The sequence below is a fragment of the Centroberyx gerrardi genome, chromosome 2 (assembly GCF_048128805.1).
Source record: "Centroberyx gerrardi isolate f3 chromosome 2, fCenGer3.hap1.cur.20231027, whole genome shotgun sequence".
NCBI lineage: Eukaryota > Metazoa > Chordata > Actinopteri > Beryciformes > Berycidae > Centroberyx > Centroberyx gerrardi.
In genome coordinates this window covers 25,591,799-25,617,315 of record NC_135998.1, presented here as the reverse complement: position 1 = coordinate 25,617,315, position 25,517 = coordinate 25,591,799, and the positions used below count along the sequence as shown (strand labels likewise).

Genomic DNA, 25,517 nt, shown 5'->3' with positions numbered 1-25,517 from the left:
CAGTAGGCGTGGAGAGCATGACAGAACAATCAGCACCCTGAAGGGGTGAAACTCTCCGGCAAGTCTGCCCCTTTCATCCAAGATACAATGCCACAGCCCTGCATTCAGGGCACCTGTGACGTGTGGAAGCACCTATTTGTGTAACCAAATGTTCTCCATGGTTAATATCAACAAATCATCCCACAGGACCCAACTGATAGACAAACACCTTCTCTCCATTTTGAAACTGCCACAGCTCAGGACTTTACAAATTAACTTCCATCAAAAAAGTTGCCAAGTGTCTGGTGAGAGCAAATAGGTCAACAAGCAAGTTGACAACAAGTTATTTATATTTGACCTGTACAAACATAGTGAATAAATTCATTGTTTTACTTCAAATTACATTACTTTGCTTGACTAAATGCCACACACAATGCCATTAACAGAAGGTGACATCGCAAAAACAACATACATCGGGTCCTAAGCCTTGGCCCATTCCCTGTGCAAACCTTTAGTGAATCCGGGCATGAATATATACAAAAATCTGTTTCTCCGGGTGTCTCCCCATGCCATTGCTAGCAAATTTGTACACAATCCAGGCTATGGAATATATAGGAATGGTTAAGTGTGTTTATATCCATTAACCCTGCTGGTTTCACCTTCCTTTGGGGTGTCAGGTATAGGCCTGTGGAGAAGGCTGCACATCAATCAGTTATATGATACATGTAAAGACTTAACCATGACAAAAATTCAGTAATTAATTCATTAACCTAGTCATACAGGTTACACAGCACATTGATTTGTCATGTTATTTGGGGGTTTATATGTTTTAGTAGAGTATGTGGGACATTTCAAAACACGGTCAAAGATCATTAGTTGACTTTGTTCAGTTAAACAATATATAAATACATGTCTGGCCCTGGCCCTCAACTTGCTCAACCTTCTTAATGTGGCACTCGATATTCAGTTTGACACCCCTGGCTTAGACCGCAAACTACATCAACACATATCCTTTGTTTACATGTTAACAAATGGCCTAAGCTCCAACAGAGCCATACATCCCAGTCAATGGCACTCAACCTGCTGTTATGTTAATCTTACTAAGGTCTGTAGGGGTGTACCAGATACAATGCAGACGCAGCCAGAGACACCTGACAGCTATTAAGGCGACTGATCATGTCGCCCTTTTACACAGCTTCACTTCAGACTGGCTTGGGAGTAAGGCTTGATTACCAATTTTCTCAGTGTTTAAACGGCACACACACAAAATCACATGCACACCCTAATTCTGAGACACCGACTACAAGAGATTTGCAGGGACATCAAAGAGCCGGTTCACGACTTTCAGAAACCTATCCTATTCACTTACCAAGCTTCCCTTCCAGACATCCACAAAGGTTTTGTGCCAGTGTGTTTTTAGGACCTTGCAATTAGGTCCACTTCATTGTATCATCTGTAAGCAATGCTAGCTCTAGTCAATAGGAAACAAAACCCTCAAAATCTCATGCAAGTCCTTCCAAACAGTTCAGCCTCCATAATAGTTCTATTACATTTTTGTGAAACAAAAAATATTCCACTGAGATCTAACCAAAGCCCCTTTCATACATGAAACCCGTCAAAGTGCCAGATTGCGTGTGCTGGTAATGGTAGCAGTTTGTGTTGTTCACACAAGTCATGCCGTTCCGCCTTTGTAACGTAACGCTGCCATTCACACAGCACTGGCTATACCGTTACATTCCGCTGTTGTCATCTCCCGGAAATTACGTTTAACCGCCGGAGTCTCTGCAGTTTAAAAACACGGCGGGTTAATCTCTCCGTCCGCCCGACTGCCAGGATCTCTCTTATTTCACCGTCTGTCCAATTCCATATTTTCCTCAAAAAAAGTAAAGCTCCAGCCTGTTGTCTGGCTTGTATTCCCCTCCTACAGTCCTAACGTTGTGCTTGATCGGTCCATGTATTTTTTCGTCATTCTATTTTTGTTTCAGAAACAGAAATAAAATCTCTCTCTCTCTCTCTCTCTAAGAAGAAAAGGAAAATCAAGTCCTTTATAAATGTTGATTCTGCCATTTCTGACCAGGAAAATGAAAAAGACCTTCTATTTCCGTTTTTCAGTTGTGGATTTTTAAATGAAAATCAAATCACCATTCGTTTTTCATTTTTTAATTTCTGTTTGTGAAAAGAAAATAGAATGACCAAAAATACCCGGACAGTGCTTGTGCCGTCAATGTTCTGGCACCTTTCACACATACGGTCGATACGGAACATTACTAGTAACGTTACAACGTCCTGAGCTGGGAAATTGACAGCACTGATATACTGGCATTTCCACACTGGCTGCTGTTCACACATGACGACGTGCCATCACATCGATGGAACAGGCTGCGTGTGTGAAAGGGGCTCATGACTATCAGCCAATTACATTATGTTCTCGTCAACATCTTTAGGCTGTACAATTTACTGATCTCAACCCAAAAGCTATATCAAAACCTCTTATTTAACCTTAAGTACCATTAATTTTAGATATATGCAAAGCAGGATGAAGGTAGCTGCTTTTCCAGTAACTGTCACTTGCATATGTATTTCATTAGAGAGGCTAGAGCATGTGGGCTAGCTGAAGTGAGGCTCCAGAAGCAAGCGGTGGTTTCACCGACTTGCTCAAGGACAGAACGGACATCATTCAAATATGTGACTTTTCCGTTACATGGCGGTCCCTCTGACCACCAGGTCACAGTCATTCCTTAGAGGAGTGGAGAAATAAATGAATAGCAGCTTAGCATCTTCCATACATACACAAACATGGACACAGACAGGCACACACACAGACACGCACACACACAGGCCCAAACTGTAACTAAGCTGGGAAACTGATCACACCATTGGGTCGATCAGCTGTGTAGGAGGAAGGCAGTATCCTGACCTCAACAGCACGGCCGTAAATCACACCAACACAGTGTCTGGTTAAAATTCAACAACACTAGGCAAGATGATGCAGTCTGCAGTGGAAAATACACAGTGGGCCAGAGGAAGGGAGAAGAGAGAGAGGGGCTGTGTGGTTGTGGCTGGTAAGTTTCTCTTTCTAGCTACTTTCTGGGACGTGACCGAACTGTACACTCACTTCTTCTATTCTAAGCTACACTACTTCAGCTGCTAAAAAACTAACCTTGCTGGTAATATTCTTAATCCACAAGTGTCAGCCTCTACATACGGACCATTAAGATTGCCTTAACGCCTACTCAGGTAATTTGGGAAAAAAAGAACAGTGGGAGATAGCTGAATAAAGTCTCAAATGCTACTTTTTAATCCAGTGGATAATTCAACAGAAAAATCTCCCCCAGTGGTTTGATTTAAAATAAGCAACACATCCAGTGATCCACACAGCATACAGCAACCTCATTCAAACAAAGGTTACAGTAGCCCATTCAAACAAAGTCTTTCCCCAGTTTTTCCAAAGCTGACAATTCAAACAAATTATCTCACATCTAATTAATTTATCATCAACATAAAATGACTTCTGAGGCCGACCATTCCAGTCTGATATTACACCTTAGCGCTTTTAGCAAAATGATACATGGTGAATCAATATAGTTACAGTAGATGTGAATGGTGATCTACTGAGAATCACAAGCAGAGACACTTTCATGGCTCAGAGCCTACTGACTGAAGACTGGGAAATTCCCTGTGAAACTGAAATAATAAATAAGCAAACTAGTCGAGACATAAAAAATTGCATCACATATTTAGGCAATATCAAAAAGAAGTACTTCTTTTTGATATTGCCTGCTTTAAAACGTGCTTTAAAAAATAAAATAAAATACAATAGAAAATTTGTTCTCCCAGTCTTAGCATGAATGTGGATTTGCATGTGTGTGCATCCCCATTCCAAGCAAAAATGTGCCCAAAACACCACAACCAGTAGTGATAATGGCAATAATGGGGCTGGAGGCTATAACCAGGGTACAGGCAGGGCCGTCACAAACAGCTACATGGTTCGCAACACAAAAATAATTAGGACAAAACTAGGGATGCACCGATACCGTTTTTGTCACTGCCGATCCGATCCGATACCAGAATTTTGAGTATCAACCGATACCGAGTACGATCCGATATTGACCCCTTTTTTTCTTCTATAATTACACAGCTGCATACAACATGTAAATAACATGGGAACAATAATTTAATTGTTAAAAAAAAGAAAAGCAGCAGGGCAAAAGAACTGACCAAAATAGGAATGACAGTTCCTAGGATATATAAAAGACTGCTGCAATATAGGGATACAGTGCAAAAAAACTCACAAAAGTGCAAAAGAGCAATAAACGGACCAGTGCATACTGCTACAAAACAATATTGAAACAACCATACAGCCTTTGCTTATATTTTTTTTTCTCTTCTTTAGTGTGAATAACTGACAGAAAAAATACTGCTACACATAGGCTTTTTCTGGGCATAACATCCAGTGTGTGCCAAGTCTAGTCTAGTTTTAATCACTTAAGGACAAGAGGCAGGTTTTTCTTCAGAAGCAGAAGCATCTCACCTCTCTCTGCTGTCAGCCTGTTCCTCCGTTCACTGACAGTGTTGACAGTCACTGACGCTGACGCACGCACAGGTCGCGTCAGCGTCATCAGCGCGGTAGCATTAGCCCCCATCTCCAAAAGGCTTTGTTTTGTGAAAACGGAAGACTTAATTGAAACCTTTATGGTGGCGTGTACATGATACTAAAGCCCAAGGACACTCGATGTAAGTTTGAGCTAAGGAGCAGGCGTTTGGAAGGCGTCGCCAGATGAAGTTCTTGGTAAAGTGAGTTGGATAAAGATCTTTGGGACGCTAGTAATGGCACAGCCATCTAGTAATACCATAGCCATATAGCATCCCTTTGGGGCTAAAATAATTCCCAACCGCTGACATGTTTACATCAGCACATTGCCTGCACGCTCGCTTTCTTTTTCCAACTTCTTCACTCACTCGTGTCGCGTCACGTGCAAACTGAGGCATGTTTTACGGCAGGCGACTACGCCCATTTATTACTCCGGCGGCTTGAACTGATTGCTCTGGATCGGATCGGATTATAACGTTCACTGACACCGATGTCCGATCCAGCATTTTAGGCCAATATCGGCCCGATACCGATACCAAGTATCGGATCGGTGCATCCCTAGACAAAACTGTTTAGGCAATAAGCTACTGTTGACTTTTGTCAGCATTTTCTGTGTTCTAGTCCCCGTGTATTAGCGTATTTGCCCTGGGCTGTGTGGCCAAGTCCCCGTTTCTCTTCTCCAGCTTTAGCGATTAATTCAGATTGCTCCAGTGTAGGTGACAATTTTATTGCTGACTGAACAGATACCTATACCAGTAGTGCCACCTGTGCATAACCTAATACACACCTTGCAATCATTACGCGTTGTAATTTCCACAATCGGAGAACAATATAAGAATAGTCATACTCGGAGGAGAGATGGTGGTTAAGCCAAACATTAGTCCAACTCTAACAAGAAACAACAGGAGTGTCCCACCCAGTTCTCCTGCAGGCCAAGAGACATGATACACCAGCCAAACAAGCTCTGTGTGCGTCACTAAAATCAGCTTCCAGTTCCCATTTCCTTATAAAAAACGTTAGTATGCAGGCGCTCCTTAGACCTCGTTTGGCCCACTGTCAAAAGACTGCATGATCAATATATGATTCATAGCAGGTTTCTATTTACTTACTGTCTTGTCACTTATTCAATAAGAGAGAAAAAAAAAAAACATCCTTCACATCACTGACAAGAACAAAGCAAAATATGAGAGAGATGAATGAGTTGCTTTACATACCTTGTCATTTATGACTCAAGCGCCTGGATCCCAGTGTATGGCAGGTGAGAGATCCAAAAGCAACAGTTTTGCTTATCTGAGGAGAGAAGGACCAAGATATAAACAATCTGAGCACCTGATCATAATGCAACCAGTACAAATCACAACTTTTTCTCCCATTTTCTACAAATACAAATTATATTCACATCCCAGACATTAGAATACCAATGGAATGGTCTTGAAATAGCTGATTAAGAGACATGACTTTTGTGCTTCCTACAAGATATTGGAAGCACCATCCCTCAATAATTTAAGGCCTGCAGGCCCATGCAGCACAGGATGGAGACATTTGTAAACTTCAGATTATATCCAAAACAATGTGACAAAATGCTTATGAGTTTTAAATGCTGCACTGAATGAATTCAAATGAGATTGAAGAACTTGTTCAATTTTTATGTTTTACTCTAAATTGTTCATTGTGGCTGGAACAGATTCGATTTTTCTATGGAATAATATATTGCAAAAGCAATTATTGCAACATACTGTATATTCTAATGCATAGAGATTATTTTTATTTTCTGAAATGTCTCATGTTCTTGCCAAGTGAAAGGTTGTCCAGCTTGTCTGAGGGACAAGTATCTGAAAAAACTCAGTGTCAAGCCCCGAAATGGGACATCTTCATTCTTCTCAGGTCAGAGCACAACACACCAGTATTGTCTGTGTATATCTGGCAAACCATTGGCCTTGCCAGCTGATCGGAGACAAACCTAGTCAGCTAAAGGACAGGATCATCCCTCGACTGTCCCCATCTAGCACAATAGAGCCACAGTGCAGGAGAGAGGGAGGGAGGGAAGGAAGGGGAGAGGGAGAGAGCAAGAGAGAGAGAGATTTTACTTATTCACAGGCTCTCTCAATCAGCTGCAAACACATTGGACTGCATCATTGACACTCATTAGTTTCTGCTCCACTTCCTCCTGGGGGCCTTTATCCTCATCTCCTCTCATGTATTTAGGATACTGAATCTTAGCACACAAAGATAGAGCTCCCTCCCTCACATACTGGCACGAATGGAGACAAACGTCAGTTTTCAAATTGGGGGTGTTGGCGGTGGGGGAGGGGTCCGTTGCACCAACGCCCACAGCCTCTTCTCTTTTGCAACTTGCCATTCACTTTGTCCTATCCACTGCAGTCAGAACTGCGAAACCAAAAGTAGGCGGGTGAGGAACATAATCTGTTTGTTTACGTGAGCTACATCGATGAAGTATTTACCATTGTGCACAATATAAGAATTATGTGAATTTGGCATCAAGAACTGCGTGCGGATTAGCTATGTTATCAGCTAAATTTGTGTTTATGCTGTGTTGTTTTCATTATCCTAATCTGACATTGGAGCTCCCATTTCTCTGTAAAATTAAATAGCCTACACCAACTTGAACATTTCTATCCTCCTCCAAGGAAAGAGGATGAGAGCCCAAAAAGTTAAATCTAAATGATTTTCAATTTACATATAATTGCCAACATTCAGGTTATCGTTTCTGTCTAGCCTGCAGTTTTAGTTGATACAAATGTCTTAATAAAAATGGTCATTTACATTTCCAGCAGCAGCAGTTTGTTTGGAATAAATAGAAAAAAGGTCTCGGTAGTTGGCATGACCAGTGATAGCCACTGTGGAAATTCTATGGAAATCCTGAAACACAGTATGAGCTTTTCCTCCCATTTGGAAATCACAAGATAAGACTACAAAGATGGTGGATGTACTACAATTACACTGTAAAGCCACTGGCTGCGTGCTGAAAGGTCAGCAACTGGGGGTTTAAGGTTTGAATTATTTAAACTTTGAGCGCAGCGTGATGTGCGACTGAAATGTGAACATAAGACTCAAATAGTTCTCTGAAGTACAACTAGACCTTGTATCAGTTGTCATGGAAAAACACTGCAGTTGTCAGCGTTTTCTTTTCCTGTGGATTGCTTCTCATCAAATGACTTGGCTAGCAGCGTCTGATGCTGCCTTCAGGTGCTCCTCGGGAGTGAAAGTCCTAAGTGCATTTAGCTCATAGTTACATTTACCTGCCCGAAAATGGGAAAATAAGCAAACATAATAAAGAATCCAATAAGGCAGCCATCACAGTAACCTACCCATCCATTCAATAAGCCTCCAAATACCATGTATAGCGGTAATATTGTTATTGTTGCAGTCCTCCTAACAGCTGAAGTAGCTGAAGTAGTAGAACAGCGTGTAGCCTTAGACGACTACACAGCAGTCAAATAAACCTAACAAACATAAGGGTCAGAGACAAAACTTACAAAGACCAATAATCTACAGCTTCCAATCAAGTTGTTGTTGCAAATGTATCATATTTGTGTAGGCTTATCTATACATTGAATCCTCCTAATCGCCCATTTGCCCTAGTCAGAGGTGAGCAGCAGCTCGTACAAATAATAATAATATTAATAATAATAATATAAAAATCCATCTTGTGCCTAAACTGGAAAAAAAAGGATTATGTACACTAGTGTATGCAGATGGCATGGATGATACAGCCCACAGTCAGTATACTGATTGTGCTGAGCATAGGTAGTTTCTTGCTTAGGCAGTGGGCAACCAACTGGAGGAAGGATTTGGCTTTATGAACATATCTGTTGACTGACGGCGAGAGGGAATGAGACAGAGACAGATGTTCTCCTAAGTGGGTCACAGAAGCAGGGAAATCATTAGGGAGAAGCAGAATGCACAGATGTATGTTACAACTGATAGACCAGCATGTCCAATGTTATGCAAATTGACACTTCTCCACAAATATTTAGTCTAAATGAAGACTCACAAAACAGTCTTTAATATCTGAACCGGATACATTTTCAGAATCACAAAAGGAAACGAAAAGTGAAGAGTGGGTGACTTGCTAACTTGCTAGTGTAACATTAGTTGACCATTATACTCCGAGCTGATCATCGCTACTTTTTAAACACAGCTACGTCTTGGTCACACTAGACTTTTTTACACCAATCCAAATAATAAGTAGCTAAACGCTTCTCTATTCAGTTTGTTTCGGCACAGACAGAGCACGACTTGTAGGACCACCAACTGTCTGACCAACATAATGTGCTGCATCACAGGCACAATGAATTACAGTCAGTTTGTCAAGATGCTTTCATTACTTGACAGCAATAAATCGTTTTTTGAAAACTATATCAATGAGAAACGCCACATTTGAATACTAGCTTTGTGCATCACGGCAATCGAAATTAATCTAAAACAAAAATTCAATTGGGCGGCTGTTAATTTACCTGGGCAGGCCGCCAAAATGTTATTATATGGGAGAAACAACCCAACTATTGATGACCCCATGAAATGTGTCGGAGCCCTCAAGATTCTCTGCTTTCTAATTCATCATTTTTATTTACTCCGACTCAAGACAGAGGGACAAAATAGTTAAAATGAAAGCCTTTCAAAGTGTTGATTGTCCTTTCCTCCTATGGCTTCCGAAGTAAAAAGAATTCCACAACCCACAGCAAGCTCCAGTTATAAGACCTTCTCCCTCCTACAGCCTTGGGCAGTGATGAGAGGCTTTCATTAACCAGAAACTGAAACTAGCCACCTCTGCAACTCTGAATTACAAAGCCAGTGTATAATATAAGCTACTAGGCCCATATGCACCTTCGATTTAGAGCGAAGGAATTCTGCTTCATAAACCATAATGAATCAGCATTACAAGTTCTTTGTCATGTGTGCAGCATCTCTCTCACTTGATCTAGCTCCTGGGACACCTGATTTAACTGACCACCCTGTCATGGCATTACTGGTCTTGCATGACTATTGCACATGATATTTTAGCCAGGTTAGGTAGCCAGAAATGAGATACTTCTCTCTAGAAGGCGTTTAGGTGATGCAACGCACCCTATGGTGGCCATAGTGGAGGTCCTCAGTTCTCGGAAAACAGTGGCTGTAAACACATTTCTCAACAGAGAACGTGGCCATCTCAACAGATTTGAAAAGACGTAGACATAGTAGTCGTCCTTCTATATATGTAATTTGTTAGAAACTGTTAACGCTTTAGTTGCTAATGTCAACTAGCAAGTCAAGTTGCCTAATGTTACTGTATTCTCCAGAAAACAGATGAAGTCAACTGATCAAGGAGCCAGAGAGCTGAGATCACATTCAAATAAACTGATAATTTATTTGGTCTAATCACCACGAATGCACCAAGGGACTGCACAGAGTCTGTTCTTGTTATATTGTCCAAAATGCTGTTCAAATAGTTGAGCTACTTTTATTGCTGCAAAATAAATAGAAGACGACATACACCCATAGAGGTCTTGGGGCCAGAGATAACACAGAGCATGCATAAAAAAAGAGCACAGACCCATCTTCTGTCAGTGCTAAATCTTTTAATTTCGTAAGTGAACATAATTTAAAATATTTATTAAGCAAGTCTGGTTGTAGTCAGTTTTTATATCTTTTTATATCACCAAACAGATGGTGCCTGCATGAAGCACAATTCAGTTTCTGTGCCTACACTTCTCACTTGCGCCAGACACTTAAAAAGGTTTTGTGAATCCACAGATGGGTATAGATTGATTGTGCTCACTTGAGATCCATGTGTCCCAAAAATCCAGATCGGAGTATCTCTGTGTTTGTACTGCACTGATGTCACCAAGACAAATACTGTTATGTAATACTTTATTGATCCCTGTAGGCAAATTCTTTTTCCTCCCTCCAGAGAGGTCATGGTGCAACGTTAGCAACAGAACAACTCCCCTCCAGCTGGCAGAGATTCAGTGACTTGCTCAACTTCAGCAGGTCAGATGTTTGCCGACAGGCCTTGAACCCAGGTTGTCTGGTTGTCTGACTGAAGGACAGTCTTTAACCGCTTGGCCACCCTGCCACACCCAAATCCCTCCACATTTATTGCACTTAATACAATTTAATTGATTCCTACTTTGATCGTTTGGAGAAATATTTATATCCCATTATGTTCAGCTTAGGCACAAGCCAAAACACTTCAGCACTAAAAATAAAACAAACACGTGATGGATAATTTAATTGGACCTTGTTTATGCTGCAATGTCTTCCTATATATTCATGCTGTAGGCTATGTGTAAAATTCAAGAATGAGGCCTAAATATCTTACTCTGCATTTATTAAGCCCTTGGAGAAAAGGGAAAACTTTGTACATCTGCAGTTTCCTTGATAAATCTCAGATATCAGATGTTGTGTGCTTGTTCATTAAAATGAGCATAGCAGCATTTTAATGCCTGTCTCTTCAAATAAATGCATACTGTGAGTGCTTGAGTACTAGGTTGTGCTTGAGTCTCTAGTTTGTGTTCGCAGTAGAACTCCATCACTACAAAACACTGGCAACCAACATCGTGTTTGAGTTCATATCAGAATTTTTAGCTCATGTCCAGTGTTGGGTGCCCTAAAAATTTCCAAGGCCGTACATGAACCAAAAGTGACAGCATTGTTATAGAATATGAAATTAACAGATACTTTGGCCTATATGTTGGAAAAATGAAGTCTCTGAGGAATGTTTAAGATTAGGCATGCAACGGTATGAGATTTTGATAGTCAGGTTTTCCAGGCCAGCGATTTCCTATCGCTGACTGAAATGATGCATTTTACCCCAACTTTCATCAGCACATCATGTATCATGTAAAAGTGAACAACAAGCATAAATAGTACAAATATAGCACTGCGTTTAACAGGTTGTTCTTATGGCTGCATGACATAGCTGGCCTCTCCATGTGTAAATAAATCATAGGTTTTATCCAAACATAGTAATTATATGTTAGTGTGTGCTTGATGACTGGGATGCTGTCTCAACTATTGCCATTGGTAGCGCATAATATTACATACTGTATACTGAAAAACTGCGAGATGGACACGCCTACGCTACTAACATTCTGCTGACTGACAAAATTTGGCTCATACATTTTATGGCATATATTCAACCGCTTTCCAGCAATTTAAACTTTTTTTTTACTGGCCAGTTGGTGATTGGTTGATCACTGATGATCTAATTACAATGTTTATTGGCCAATTATGATCAGTGCCCGATCGATTGGTGCAACAACTGGAAGACACCCTGATGAGAAGAAATGTTCATTTTGTTTGTGAATATTAACTTTGTTTTGACTAGATTACATGACATTTTGGTTTGCTCTTTAAATCACTAAGGACTTGACGAATGCTGCAATGCTCCCATTCCTGCTTTGTTGATGTTGGCTTACGTTACATTGAAAGCCCAACTCTTAACTCAGTGCTACTTTGTTGCTTGTAAGTGCCAATTTAATAGACCGAGATGGTTGAAAAAAACTTTATAATGCCATTATCCTTACCATGCTGTAACATAACACACCCACTGATCTTGATATTTGGAACAATGCATTCTTGGTCAGATCAATGGTCAGACCGTAGTCGCCTTGTCAAGTCGACAACATAAACAGATCCAATTCCAAGAAGGATGAAATACGCTGAAAATCTTTTCAACAACATAGCCTATCCACTCAAGGTTCATCTCTCGATCGCCCGGCGAGTCACACCCATGGAAGCGGCAAGCTCTGCCGCTCAGCATATAGGTGAACTAGCTGAGGGTAAATGCAGTAAGTTAGCTCATGACCCACACACAACATCCCGGTAAGTCATTTTGGACGGTCACTAGTCTACCCCCCTGCCCCGTTTCATATTGCCATCACAATAGCCTACATCATTATCGCACATCACATATTTTCCCCATATCATGCAGCCCTAATGGGAAACCCGACAAACACATTGAGGGATGAGAATGCTCTATTTCAAGATTGCCGAGTTTACTTAGGCTACATGGATAGAAACACAAACAAGACACAACCAATGTTTACAGTCATCAATTAAAAACAATCACATTTCAAGTTATTTGGGTTCTTTATCAGATTCCTGAATTTACCCATTGCAAACCAAAGCATCAAGCTGCAACTGGCTCCAGAATGGACACAAATGGACAAAATCTAAAAGCACCGTTTCCCAGATCAATGCAAACCTGAGGAACTTGGAGCATTAGCCAGTCCTGAGAGCGGGTCTGGTAAACTCCAACTCTCCAGTTAATAAGCTTCCCCAGTCTTCCGTCTACACAACATGGGGAAGCATGCCATGTTTGTATACAAAAAGCTAAGCTTCACTCTCATTTTTTTGGTCAAGATATGTGGTCTTAAAAGTAAATTTGTCATTGATCCATATCTAAATATTTATCTGAGAGACTCTCAATATGACCACCATTTATAATATTGATCTTCCAAGTCGCTGTAATCAATACTTCTGACTTTGGAGAAAAACATAGGGCCTAAAGCTTCATCAGCATTCTGCATTCAGCACACGTTTGGAGCGCATAAGAGCTGTTCGTTAAGCACTGAAGGCGAGCTGCAGGTTTATCAATAGCCAGGTGTATAGAATCAGCGAGTACAGAAGTGTGTCGTCAGCATAGAGATGTATGTTACCAGGATTTGTGTTTCTTTTTCCTCAGATTTTCTGTTGATAAAGTTTGTGTTTCTCTATAGGTACCGCTCTTTTCTTTGTCTGTTCAGCCATGGCGGTTATCACTGCTCATGGTAACTACCCAGTTCTTCTATTTATTCCAAACAAACAGCTGCCGCTACTTCCCAGAATGTTAAACACATCGCTTCCTGTGCGGTAAAGGATCTTTCCTGGGAATAGAACAACAAACGTGAAAGCTTTCATGATTTTAGGTTAAATCACTATTGTATGGTATCAATCTGTGATAGAGAGTAGCAAAATGAACAAACATTTATATGAAAAGGTTGTGGATTATTACTGTAAAATCAATAGATCTTCCACTTTATTCAATTGGCGTACACAGGCGATAATTATTACGATTGAATGTGTGTGGTATATGCTCCATAATCAAATGGCCAGCAACAAAAAACAGACAATAAGTGCTATAAAAACTTGGATGTAAAAGGACAAAGGATAAAGCAGCACTATTCTCTACATGAAAAGTAGTAGAGTAGTTCACCTAAAGAAGGACGCCCTTGCTTATCAGGAAGGTTATCTTTATATTCTTTATCAAAGACATGGTAGGCAGCAATAAAGTGCCTATTTAAAGGAAGGGCCTATCCCCTGTTGCCCAGTTACTAACGATTGTCAGAGTTTACATGAGCAAGAGGAGAGGCAATGCCTTTATTCTAAGTGCAGTTCACTATCTTCACTTTTGCCATCAACTAATTAACAATGACTTGAAGCAAATTTAGATTGACAATAGGTCTACATTTTTTTCCTTAACTGTGCCAAAAACACACCAAACTGTGACACTAAAACTCAATAACCTACCAAACCACTGTGACATTTGTGAACCATTCCATCTCTAATTAGCATCTAAGGGTAAGCAAAACTAACTAAAAATGAAAGGAGACAGAGACTGTCGAACAAAACAACTTAGTGATAATGAAAGTCTTGGAGATAAATAAAGGGAAGCATTAGGGGACATTGTTTAGTGTAATGAAGACTGAGTGAAGAAGTCATCAAGCCTGCTGCTGTCTTTGTGTTGCCAAGTGGCACAACAAACAGCTGGGCAGGTGTATGTGCAACAACACTAGCCTATCCCTAGCCAATGCTGTGAAAGAGGAACAGTATAATAGATGGATTTTCATTGACTGGAACATATCTTCCATTCTTGATAAGACCTGTTATAAATTATCATACAAAGAGCAAGCTAAAGTGGACATTCACCAACACCTAGCCTAAATATTTCCTTTTCAGCAAGGATCAAAAATTGCAAAGCGGAACAGAGGCCACAAGGAAGGTGCCACATTACATCCATACAGTTTGAGGAAATCACCCCAAACACAAAAGGTAGGCTGTGCATATCAGTAGTCTTATTACAAAGGCCTGCATGAATAGAGTCAATGCACTACAAACAGCTGGCTGCCAGCTCTTAGGGTGTAGGCCTACTACAATGAGCAGGTGGCACCTGGCTGTCCTGGTCTGGTCTTACTATCATCTTACTACAATTAGCAAGAGGCTCTTAGAAGGGGCATCAGATATCCATACAGCATCTATTTTATTCTATCATAATGCCAGTCATCAAACTGAAGGTTCAAATCTGAGGGCAGGAGAAGCCTACTCAGTAATTCAATTGCAGGCAGGGAGGCTTTCAACTACCCGAAGATGCCTGCAGTGTTTGTAAGACTAGCCTAACATACCATGTGTTTTCTACCATGTCCATCTTGTCAGTTTTAAGGGTTAGTTCAATTCGGCCGGGTTTGTATTTTGATGAACGCCTAGTCTGAGTCTGATAATCGACAGTAAAGGTGCGCATAAATGTCAAATCTCCATACAAATCAGTCTTATCGTGTTGGTTTTATAGCCTGATAAACTACCCGCAGAAGCTGGGTAAGGTCCACTCCATATCAGTGATATAATATAACAGCTTTTTTTCTTTCGTCTGTCGTTAGAATGAACCGCAGGTATGCTGTCATTTTCATCTGAATGTCAATTGCTTCTTGGTTTCCTAAAATTTCCCTCGGTCGGTTCTCTTGGCAATATACAGAGACAAACACCAACAAATCGATGGGCATGAAGCTGGCTACCCGCAAAACTAAAATTCCTAAAATTAAACCTAGAGATTAGCTCCACGTCTATCTCGAATCTTAACAGGATTATATTACAATGGATTTAACAGGGGATAGTAATCTGATTAGCGAAAGGGTGAGAAAATGAAAATACCGAGATGTGGAGTAACGTTACACACTAATCCCTCGTCTGTCGACGTGCTGAAGGTGCTCCGCAACAAAAGATGTAACGTTACCCACCGTTGCTGCTGTTGCAATGCAGCTGCAAACACTGGCTAATGTTGGGGATGGCAGTAAAATGTAACCTGATTATCAAATTATATGTTAATATTGTACTGAATTATGTGACGCTGGGTTATCGGTTAATTCCGAATAGCGCAGGGCCACTGTACGATCACCAACCAAGACACTGAAGCAACATTTCAAATGAGCAACTATACAATTGTGTTAATGTGAAGCCTACCAAAACTACTGCAGAACTACAACTGTTCCTAAAAAAGGGAACACGGTCATAGCCCATCACGGCAAACTGAGTATTAACTGGCAACCCTCAGAGGATGCTGTAAGGTTAGTATATAGCCTTTTAACTGTTCAAAAACAGAGAGGGGATAGCATAACAATGAAAGAGACTCAAGTTGGGCAGCACCACATAGACTGGGATCCCAACGCTACTGCGCTAGCCCGAAGCTAACAGAAGCGTTAGCATACTCAGTCTATATGTGGCCCCACAGACACAAGCACAACGCCAACAAAGCGACTTACCAAAATCGTCGAGTCAGTGTCTCATTTAATGATGTCCGGGTGATGGCCTGTGTATTAAAATCCAAAAATATTTGGAGAGGTGGGCATTAGCTAGCTTTGCCGATTTGCTTGACGGTAGTTCAATAGGTTTGCTAGTGTTAGCAGCTAGCTAATGTTGCCCACTTAAAGAGCACCTCGAAGCTAGCCCAGTACGCACATTCTCCTCAACCACCCGTCTTCAAAAGTTGTTTACCGTCCCCAGTTGTGCTCACGCTGAAAAGTATTTCCCTTCCAGTGGTTACCTCAACAAATCAACCGAAGGAGGCGACAAACATAAAAAATATGCCCCTTAATCGGAAATACTTTGTGAGACTGAGCATTAAAAGGAATCCAAAATGTCCACAACACTCAGTAAGGAAATACAAAAGGCAAAAATGTGTACGACCTCCGCCAGAGCAAAACCTTTTCCTCTGAAGTGTGCCGCACCCAGATGTTTTCAGTCATAATTTCCTTTTCGCTTGATCATCTACAAAAATGCAGCTTTGACAGAGTCGAGTGTGAAGCTAATTGAGCCTGTAAGATCACGACGAAAGGGTTTGTTGCCTGCGATCTGTGAACCTACATGTAGGAGTAGGCTGTCCACCAGAAGTCGCCTATCAGCCGCACCGAGAGACTGATGATGGTTTTCACTTTCTGGCCGAGGCACCAAGTCAGACAGCGCTGTATCTCCCACAATCTATTGTCTATATTTAATTTTTTGTTGGTGTTCAAGGTTGCAGCTAACCACAAGGTCTCCGCATCAATTACTGACAACACACCATTATTACAAACAATACATTTGAACTGGGCAAAAAACAATATGATGGGTAGACTCAGACATATGGGGAGGTGGATGACTTTGAATGCCCCAGAATCGGGGCAGCTCTTATTTTATACCTCCATCTAGACATTAAGAAACGTTTTTAACCATATTCAGCACTATTTTCACCACTTGAGTCCAAGTCTTAACAGGCAAAAAACACAGACAGCGATTTTTCTATTCAAGGACAGAAAAAATACGAATCTCCAGCACAGCCCCTTTCCACACGATTAAATTCATGTTTTTTTTACGACCCACCAGCCCCATGGCATTTGCTGTCCTGCGGCGCCCCCTGGTGGAGATACAACTTGTTTTTTCTAACTCAGCAGGCCTAAATAACAAATATTTAGCCCAGCCACATACATTGAAAACATGGCATTGGAGACATTTTTTTTTATTATTAATGACAGAGATCTTCAAGGTCTGCCAGGTCATTATAGCATTTTGACGTAGGCCTACTGCAAAGTCAGTATAATTTTTTTGGCGTGTAGTTTGTGATCACTAGTTTGAGTATTTGGGTTTTGAATTTCAGTAACATCTGATGGTGAATCTTCCAGGAAATGCTAGACACATTACAGAGTGGAGCTATTTATGAGCAGTCTTACCAGGCTACAGTTTATATGTACAGCCTAGGAAACAGCATGTAGTGTTTATAACGGTTTTCAAATAAACCTTTCTGTAGCTGTTATAATGCATTGCATAGCGTGCCACCACAGGCGCCTATAATAATTGGAGACATCTTAATATCATAGTTTCAATGCTTAAGATGGAAGTACAACTGATGCATTTTCTGCCTCAATCTCTTCAGGGGAATGTGCAACTCAACAAATTCAAATCCCAAGAAAGATTTGAAAACTGGACAGAAGACTACCCAGTGTGTATGTACGTGTCTGTGGACTTTATCTTTCTAAATTCTATACCCATAACAGACACTGTAAAAACGCTTTGGGGCTTGAATTAGCTGGTTTTCATATCTCCCATGTGCGTGCTTGCACACACACACAGTCCCACTTCTTGCTCAAGAGCATTTAATGCACCCAGTCCTCACAGTGGACTGACAGTGCCATGTCTGATCACATGCTGGCTAATCTAAACATCGGGCCGCCTAGCAAGTCCAGACTGGCACCGTTTCACATTTCTCGTATTACTTCACCAAAGCAGTCTGTAACCGTGACCATCGATTACACTGGCACATAAACCTAGATCCAAAGTGCCTGTGGCTGAAACATCACTATTTAAAAACAGCAATCAGTCACGCAAGAAATAAAATTAAGAATACATCTCTTATACATTTATTTGACCAAACCAAAGTGAACAGATGACAATGTGTCATATTTAAGTATCTTCAAAGACAGTTTTGGTTTTCCCGTCATAATTCACATTTCAAATTCACCATATCAATTCCTACAATTTCATTCATTCACTCATTTCTACATGATGACATTAACACTCATATGAAGCAAACCCATTTTCTTTTCTATCTGCATCTAGACCACTGGCGCTGTAGGCTTACCTTGCTTTAAATAAAAAAGAGAATACAAGTATAAATGGCTACATCAAAATACGATATTTATATTTCTTCTGACTTAATCAGTCCCTTGCATTGAAAGAAGGCATCCTGGCACGGTTCACGCCCAAGAAAGGTTTTCAGCATGTCCATCCCATCCACAGAGCCGCCGGCTTCCAGGATCACCCTCCTGTACTCTTTCCCAACCTGCATATAAGGCACATGTACTGATGAGGACATGCTCCACGCAGAGACAGATGAATGTTTACAATTAATTAACTGTTGTCAAGATTTACACAGACAAATATTATGATCATACAAGACGACAGATATGCTACTTGACATGAAGATGAAAGTTTTGAAGATTAATGTAATGCCATCGCACCTTTGGATCCATAATGCCTTCCTTTTTAAAACGACTGAAAAAAATGTCCATGGAGTAGACTTCACTCCACAGATAGCCGTAGTACTGACCATCATATCCCCCAGCCAAGTGGCTGAAACTGGCCGTCATGTTTGTACCTGCAGAGAAGAAATCTTTACTTGCTTACTTTTACTTTACGAAAACCGTGGCACAAAAAACACACAAAAAACATTACGCAGTATTACGCAGCTATTGCACATCACTGAAAGACATCTTGGCACTGATGTTTCTCAATCCTGTACGTACTTGTAACACACATTTGCCTATTGTTACAGCTGACCTGGAGTAGCGGGGACGCCCAGGATGTCTTGGCAGTGCTTTGCAAACACCTCCACTGTATCTGCACGAGGGCTGGTGTGTAGCGACTGGTCCACTTTACTGAGGACGACCTGACGCAGGTTCATCAGACCTGAAGAGGACACAGAGGTCTGTCAACACAATCTGCAGGGGCACTTCATGTCTGCATAGAGGTTAACCATACAAACAATGATTTTATCTTCCACAAAATGTAAATTTATTGTATTTTTGGTGGAAATGTCTGTATCCTACCAGTGCTGGCTACTCTGGAGGCAATGAGTTTGTCGAGTAGCGTGTCTGGGATTGGGCTGCCGTCCTTGTAGTGACCAGACATTCTCCTGAGAGGCTCCTTCTCCCAAACCCAGTTCTCCAGCATCTGAGAGGGCACCTCCACAAAGTCTGTTTCCACCAGGGTCCCACTGAACTCTGAGAACGTGGTCTGATGCACACAGGGGAAAATGTAACGCTCTCCAATTCTCATGAACATACAACAACACACAATAAACCTCTTTAATGAAGCTGGTGGTAGCATGCTCACGGTGGCCTACCTTAGAGCACAGCTCATGCATAACGTGACCAAACTCGTGAAAGTACGTCTCCACCTCATGGTGCTGCAGGAGAGAGGGCCAGCCTTTCCTGGGCTTGGTGAAGTTAGCCACCATGGCCGCCACTGAAAGCCTGCGCTTTCCATCGGGCCCGAGGCAACCAGGCTGGAGCCCAAAGCAGGCTGCGTGTCCATACTTTCCTTCTCTGAGGGGAAGAGAAGACGGCAAGTGTCATGGCCAGACATGAACATTATATGAACACCCATAATATCACTTACAGAGGCCATTAAAAATGCTAATACCATTACAAAGATCTAGAAATCTAGTCATTGATAGCAACATCTCAATGTCTTTAAATATTTTTCCCAAATGACAGATCAAGTTATGTCAAATTTATGTCCATTTTTAAGCCTAAAAAGTACATCAAAGGGTATGCTAGTAAGGTTTGCTGTGTAGTTTGCAATGTGAGAATACTAAAGCTGCACAGCACTGACAAGAATATATATATAGAGATTTTTTTTTTTTTGTCAGAACTGACGCACATACGCTACCTTGGATGCAGGTCCAGGTAGAACTGTCCGATCTCCTCCCCCGTTGCAGTGTCCAGGACTGAATAAAGGCTGACATGCTCATGCCACACGTGGGCATGCTTCACCTTTGTGAACGTGAGACCCAGCAGGTCCTGGTAGATACCGAGCAGTCCTTCTGTCACCACGTCGAGTGGGAAATACTCTATTAGTTTGTCCTTGTTCACAGCAAACTTGACCTGCTCCACCTGGTTCATGTAGTAGGGCATGTCCCAGGCATTGATCTGTCCGTCATAGTGGTCGCCTTTCATCAAGCACTCCCTCTTCTTTAGCGCCAGAATATATTTCCTCTCCTTGTCCCCAACGGGCTTCAATGTTTCATAGAATTTATCTGTGAAATATGGGCCAAGGGAGAAAAAAATAGTTGTTTTCATGTTCACACCACACAGACGCACTTCAATTTCTAAAGTCCAGTAGTCTTGTATAGATAAAATTAAAATAATATATTTGTAATAACATATTACAATAACATATTTGAATATGGCAGGGGGCCGGTGTCCTGCAGACTTGGAATATGAGATATGGAATATGTCTTTTTTGATGCTCCATGGGCCACTGATAAACTGCTACGTGACAAGACTGGAACATCACAGAATCAGCATGTGCAGCAGTTTGGCTGAATATTGTGGCAAATCAGGGGAAACTTGGTGATAGAGGGGATGTACTACATACTTTCCAGTCGAAGTTCTGCTGGATACACCGGTGTATTATGGCTCACCTGGTCTCCACTCTCTCTCTCTCTCTCTCTCTCTCTCTCCTCTGCCCATGGAAACCCAAACCAGCCACCACTGCCACTGGGGACGTGCTACTGTAGGTCCCCAACAACCACAAACACAAAGCCCCGCCGCTCTCTCTCTCCACTCTGCTCTACAGGCTGACTGCTGGGGGAGACCCACTCTGAGAAGAGGAATAAGAGCCAAAGCCACAAATGGGAGGTTTTGTCTTAACCTTGGATTTCCTGGGATTTCACTTCTCCTTTCCCCAAAACCTTTATTAAACACAATCTATGTCTTCCCCTTCAACTGCTTGGGTAGTGAATCTGCATCTAGTTCCCCTGGGATGCCACATGATTTAAAAAAAAAAAAAACTCCAGTATTGGGTGAATAAAGTTTCTTTTGCTGCTGCAAAGCTGGTATCAGAGGCTGCGTGTTTTTATTTTGAATATACTGAGAGTGTGTGTGTGTGTGTGTGTGTGTGGTGGTGGTGGTGGGGGGGGGGGTTGTCAAAGGGGTCATACCTAGAAAGTCAGACACATTGCTTGCATTCTTGGCCATGTTAATCTCCAGCACATAGTTTGCATGGCTACTGAAACCCAGTAAGCTTGCAACCTTTGCCCTCAGCTCTATCAACTGCTCAAGGATGGCTGTGTTTACCTGAAAATAAATGTGATAGAAGAACTGGATATGGAGATCTGACAATGTGTTTAATGGGTGCATTATATAAAGTATTAAATACTTAACACGGAACATAAAAAACAATACTTGCAGTAACAGTATTATATCTTTCAGCACCTCCCGAAATATATGGATCAACTGCAATATACACATGACTTGGTATGGCCAGGAGAGTGTAGGATATATAAAATGTTATAATCACACTCCAATTACCTCTTTACACCTGCTGTGAAATGCTGTTTCCATCTTCCTCCTGGTCTCAGGAATGTGACACCTCTTCATCAAAGGGTAGTAGTGGGGATATTCAAGTGTGACCTTATATCGCCCATCTGCGGTCTTCTCCAGCCCGTTGAGGTAGCTGTCTGCTAGCCCACCTTTGGAGAAGAAGCAAGCGTCACACCACAAGTGACAGAGTCAAAGCACGACGTCCATCAGATTGATTTTTATTAATATAAGCTTACCCAATTCACGCTCAGAAAAAAGAAGAAAAGTATTCTCCTCGTTCAGATTCTTGTTAAACTCAATGGAAAGTTCACTTATAAGTTTGGATATTCTTGTTATTTCCTTGGGAGAAAAAAGCGGCAAAGTGTTACTAAAACATGAACTCAACTGTGCACAATTTGACTTTTCACTCTTAAAGTGGTTTTTGTGATATGGTCATTCAAGTGTTAAAAAACAACTCTAATGTTGCATCACCTCTTGTATATCTTGTGACAGGTGAAGTCCATTACGCTTGCCTAGTGTTACAAGTCGGTCTAGGAATCTCTTCTCTTCAGGTGTAAGGTTGTCTTGATGCTTTTTCTGTCAATAAGCAAACAAAACAAATACACTTGCTCAAAGCTGGTAGAGTCTTATTGGCATGATTTATGTGTTGCCATGTTTATTCATTTATTCATGCTCTCTGTCATCCAGCCAGCTCTACACCCGTGACAGCCTTTGGAAAAGCTCCTACTGTCACATGTTTGTGTTGAGCCTCAGGCTGCTTCAGGCCCAGTGACAGCTTGGACTGAGTCAATCTCTGCAACACCTTGCTTTCACCTTATTTCAGTTTGTCATATACATATGTATATGACAAACTGAAATAAGGTGAGAGATTTCATCTGATCTACAGTAGTTAATACCATGTCATCCCATTTAGAACTGCTATGCTAACCTAATATACTAATATATATATAATAATCAAATATTTATATTATATAAATATATTATTTATTTTTATTTATTTATTTTTCAAAGAGACCACTGAAGCTGTGCTCAGTCCACAGAAATTGACAGCGATGGTGAAAAAGATTCAGGACAGCAACTTGATCCCTTCAATCAATATATAATATCTGTATATCTATATCTATTTATCTATATATATATATATATAATTAGCATAGTAGTCATCATTCCTACCTGGAATGACATTTGACATTAGCCACTACCATTAATCAGATCAAATCTCTCTCACAAGCTAAATGTGAACCAACAGTGTCAAATGAGGGCATGAGAAGACATCCTGTACCCTTAATGTAAAACACTTTAATCCCTGCACATCCACTTTCCAACTAGTTGCCCTTTGGCTGACATGCAACGTTAAAAATAACCTCTATCATTGGCATACAGGCCTTGATAAATGCATCAAGTCCTCCCACATTAGACTTAATCAGCTTCAAAGCCATGTCTGTTAAGGTTAACACCTCACTCATTATGAACTAGAGGCCTTCGTGTGAGTAATGCCTCCCCCACTCCCTCATGTTGGGACGTGTATATAAAGGTGGATATAGAATATAGGATATTAGATGTACCTGCAATGCAATAACTCTCTTGAACACGTCTCCCCTCATACTGATCTCCACATCAAACTCGGATAGTTTCTTGTCGGCCTCTGTGCTCGCTGACCGAACCTCTTTAGAAGGAGACACATACTGGGGGAAATCAAGAACGTGGCGCGATGCTAGGGGATAGAATAAAAACACAGTACAGCATAAATATCATTGTGATTTGTGTAACATAGAAATTAATATAAGGAACAACGACCTGATACATTTCAAAAATTACTTACATACATATTCCAACTTGGCACTGGCCAAGGCCTTCAGGGTGTTTTCAACAGAGACCTTCTCTATATTTAGAGATCCAATGTCATCATAGACCTTCTTTATTCTACTAATCAGGCTGCTTGTCATGGTCTTGATCTCATTTGGAGAAAGGTCCCATCTTAGTGCGTTCCTTTTGTTTGCCGCCTGAGAGCCGTCTCTGGCAGATATCAAAGGCCCATTCTGCAGGGTCATCCTCAGAAAAGGTTTGGACACTCTGCACAAAAAAGAGATACGGTCATTTTCATTTGTAAGTAAAAAACGTATTACATTTCTGCAAAAACAATGGCAGTAAGGTTTAAATCGGATAGAGGTCTTAACTAGTGACAGAATGTGTATGTCACATAAATAGCTTACTTATGGCTTGTCACTTAATATCTTTGAGTTCATAATGTTTATAGTCATTTTTCCCATTCTTTGGCCGATAGAGACATGATCGCCTATGTTGTACACCACTATTCAGAAGCTGATTGAATTGTTTTTTACAGTCATGCACAATTTACCCAACATTTCTGTTAAGAAAGTTGTGCAGGGAGAAAAAACTGACATCAAAAGTGCATTTTCTCATTTAAACAACCATTGGGCGGTGTTTGCCTTGAGGTTAGAGAAGCAGACTTGAAAGTCAGTTCAAAACCCTGGGTCAGCTGGGAAAACGTCCTTGGGATTGAAGTGAATGAGTAATTCCCTCTTACCCTTGAGCAAGGCACCAACCCCCCAGTAGAGACTAACAGTAGAAGACAGTGGTTATACAAGACACTGCTCCCAGCTGTTAATGTACATACTTTTATAAATGTGAAACAAGATGTTTCTGGGGGGAAAAAACACACAAAAAAACCCTGCGTGGTCAGTCAACTTCTCCTGGATAAATAAACGTCGAGAAGAAGATACAAAAAAAATCATAGTATATTTTACGTTTAAGCAATGCAAAGCAAAAATACCCCAGGCCCTGACCCAGTCGCTGACATAACACTGGTGTCCCAATCAAAGAACTGCCTAGTATTGAATAGCAGGCTAGCATACTGTAGTGTTTTTGTATTGCGGCCAACTGTAGTTAAAACAGCAACTGCTGCAGCCAGCAGGTGTTTTATAGTAAGAAGCAATAAATTCTTCAAGGTCACACCGAGGAACGTGAAACATGAACGTGGTCTGCGTGTCTCCCGTGCTAAACGGCGACCCTTTCCCATGTCAGCCGCCTATAGTGTTACTTAGTATTGCGATGGAAACTTCACAAAACAAGTTAATAAAAGCGTGGTGCAATTGTAAGCTATGCCAAATCGTAACCAAACCTTGTAAACAGCGCCGTGACTGGTGCTCTGAAGCAAATAAGGTCAGATAATTCAAACTGTTTTATGTTTAATAGGCGCAACTGCCTAGCCACACACCAGCTTAGCTATGAGTCAAGACTTATAGCCTACATTTGGTTTATTTCAGTGCCCCCTACACAAAGCAGTCTGTCACACAGATGTTGAAGTTACTAAACACAGCAGCTGTTCACCAGTGTGCTGAAGCATACCTGCAAAGCGTTTGGCAGGCTACAACTCTTAACGAACACATGCCGGCGATTTCATGCGTTTTTCGTGCAAAACCTCAGTCTTCTGCTGCCCTTCTCACTGTTGCTCCTGACAGCCTCAGCAGGGTTGCATGTGGAAAAAGATTCTTATTTCCGCTGTGAGTGCGCAGGCGCCGAGGATGCGATCAATTTGACAGAAGTCCTCATGACGCGGTAGCAGAGACAGCTGGAAAAGAGCTCAGGTAGGT

The 25,517-nt window shown here is 41.2% G+C and overlaps 2 protein-coding genes across 3 annotated transcripts in view; both read right to left on the bottom strand.

The window, feature by feature from the left end:
* Nucleotides 1-16,677, bottom strand: part of erbin (erbb2 interacting protein) — a 69,421-nt gene extending 52,744 nt beyond the window's left edge. For both annotated transcript variants that reach the window (XM_071901767.2, XM_071901768.2), the window contains exons 1-2: nt 16,087-16,677; nt 5,785-5,860 (exon numbers count right to left, since the gene is read on the bottom strand). The gene's annotated coding sequence lies outside the window, so the exon portion shown is untranslated. The remainder of the gene's footprint in view (nt 1-5,784; nt 5,861-16,086) is intronic.
* Nucleotides 16,678-18,299: 1,622 nt separating this feature from the next.
* On the bottom strand, nt 18,300-25,381 carry nln (neurolysin (metallopeptidase M3 family)). Its single transcript, XM_071901753.2, has 13 exons — nt 25,273-25,381; nt 23,726-23,976; nt 23,469-23,617; nt 22,375-22,479; nt 22,140-22,242; nt 21,892-22,052; nt 21,522-21,657; nt 20,249-20,615; nt 19,701-19,902; nt 19,405-19,591; nt 19,136-19,264; nt 18,817-18,953; nt 18,300-18,638 (listed from the first exon to the last, which is right to left on the bottom strand). Exons 1-13 carry the CDS (start codon nt 25,311-25,313, stop codon nt 18,495-18,497), a joined length of 2,112 nt encoding a protein of 703 aa, XP_071757854.2. The 5' UTR covers nt 25,314-25,381; the 3' UTR covers nt 18,300-18,494.
* Nucleotides 25,382-25,517: the final 136 nt, after the last annotated feature.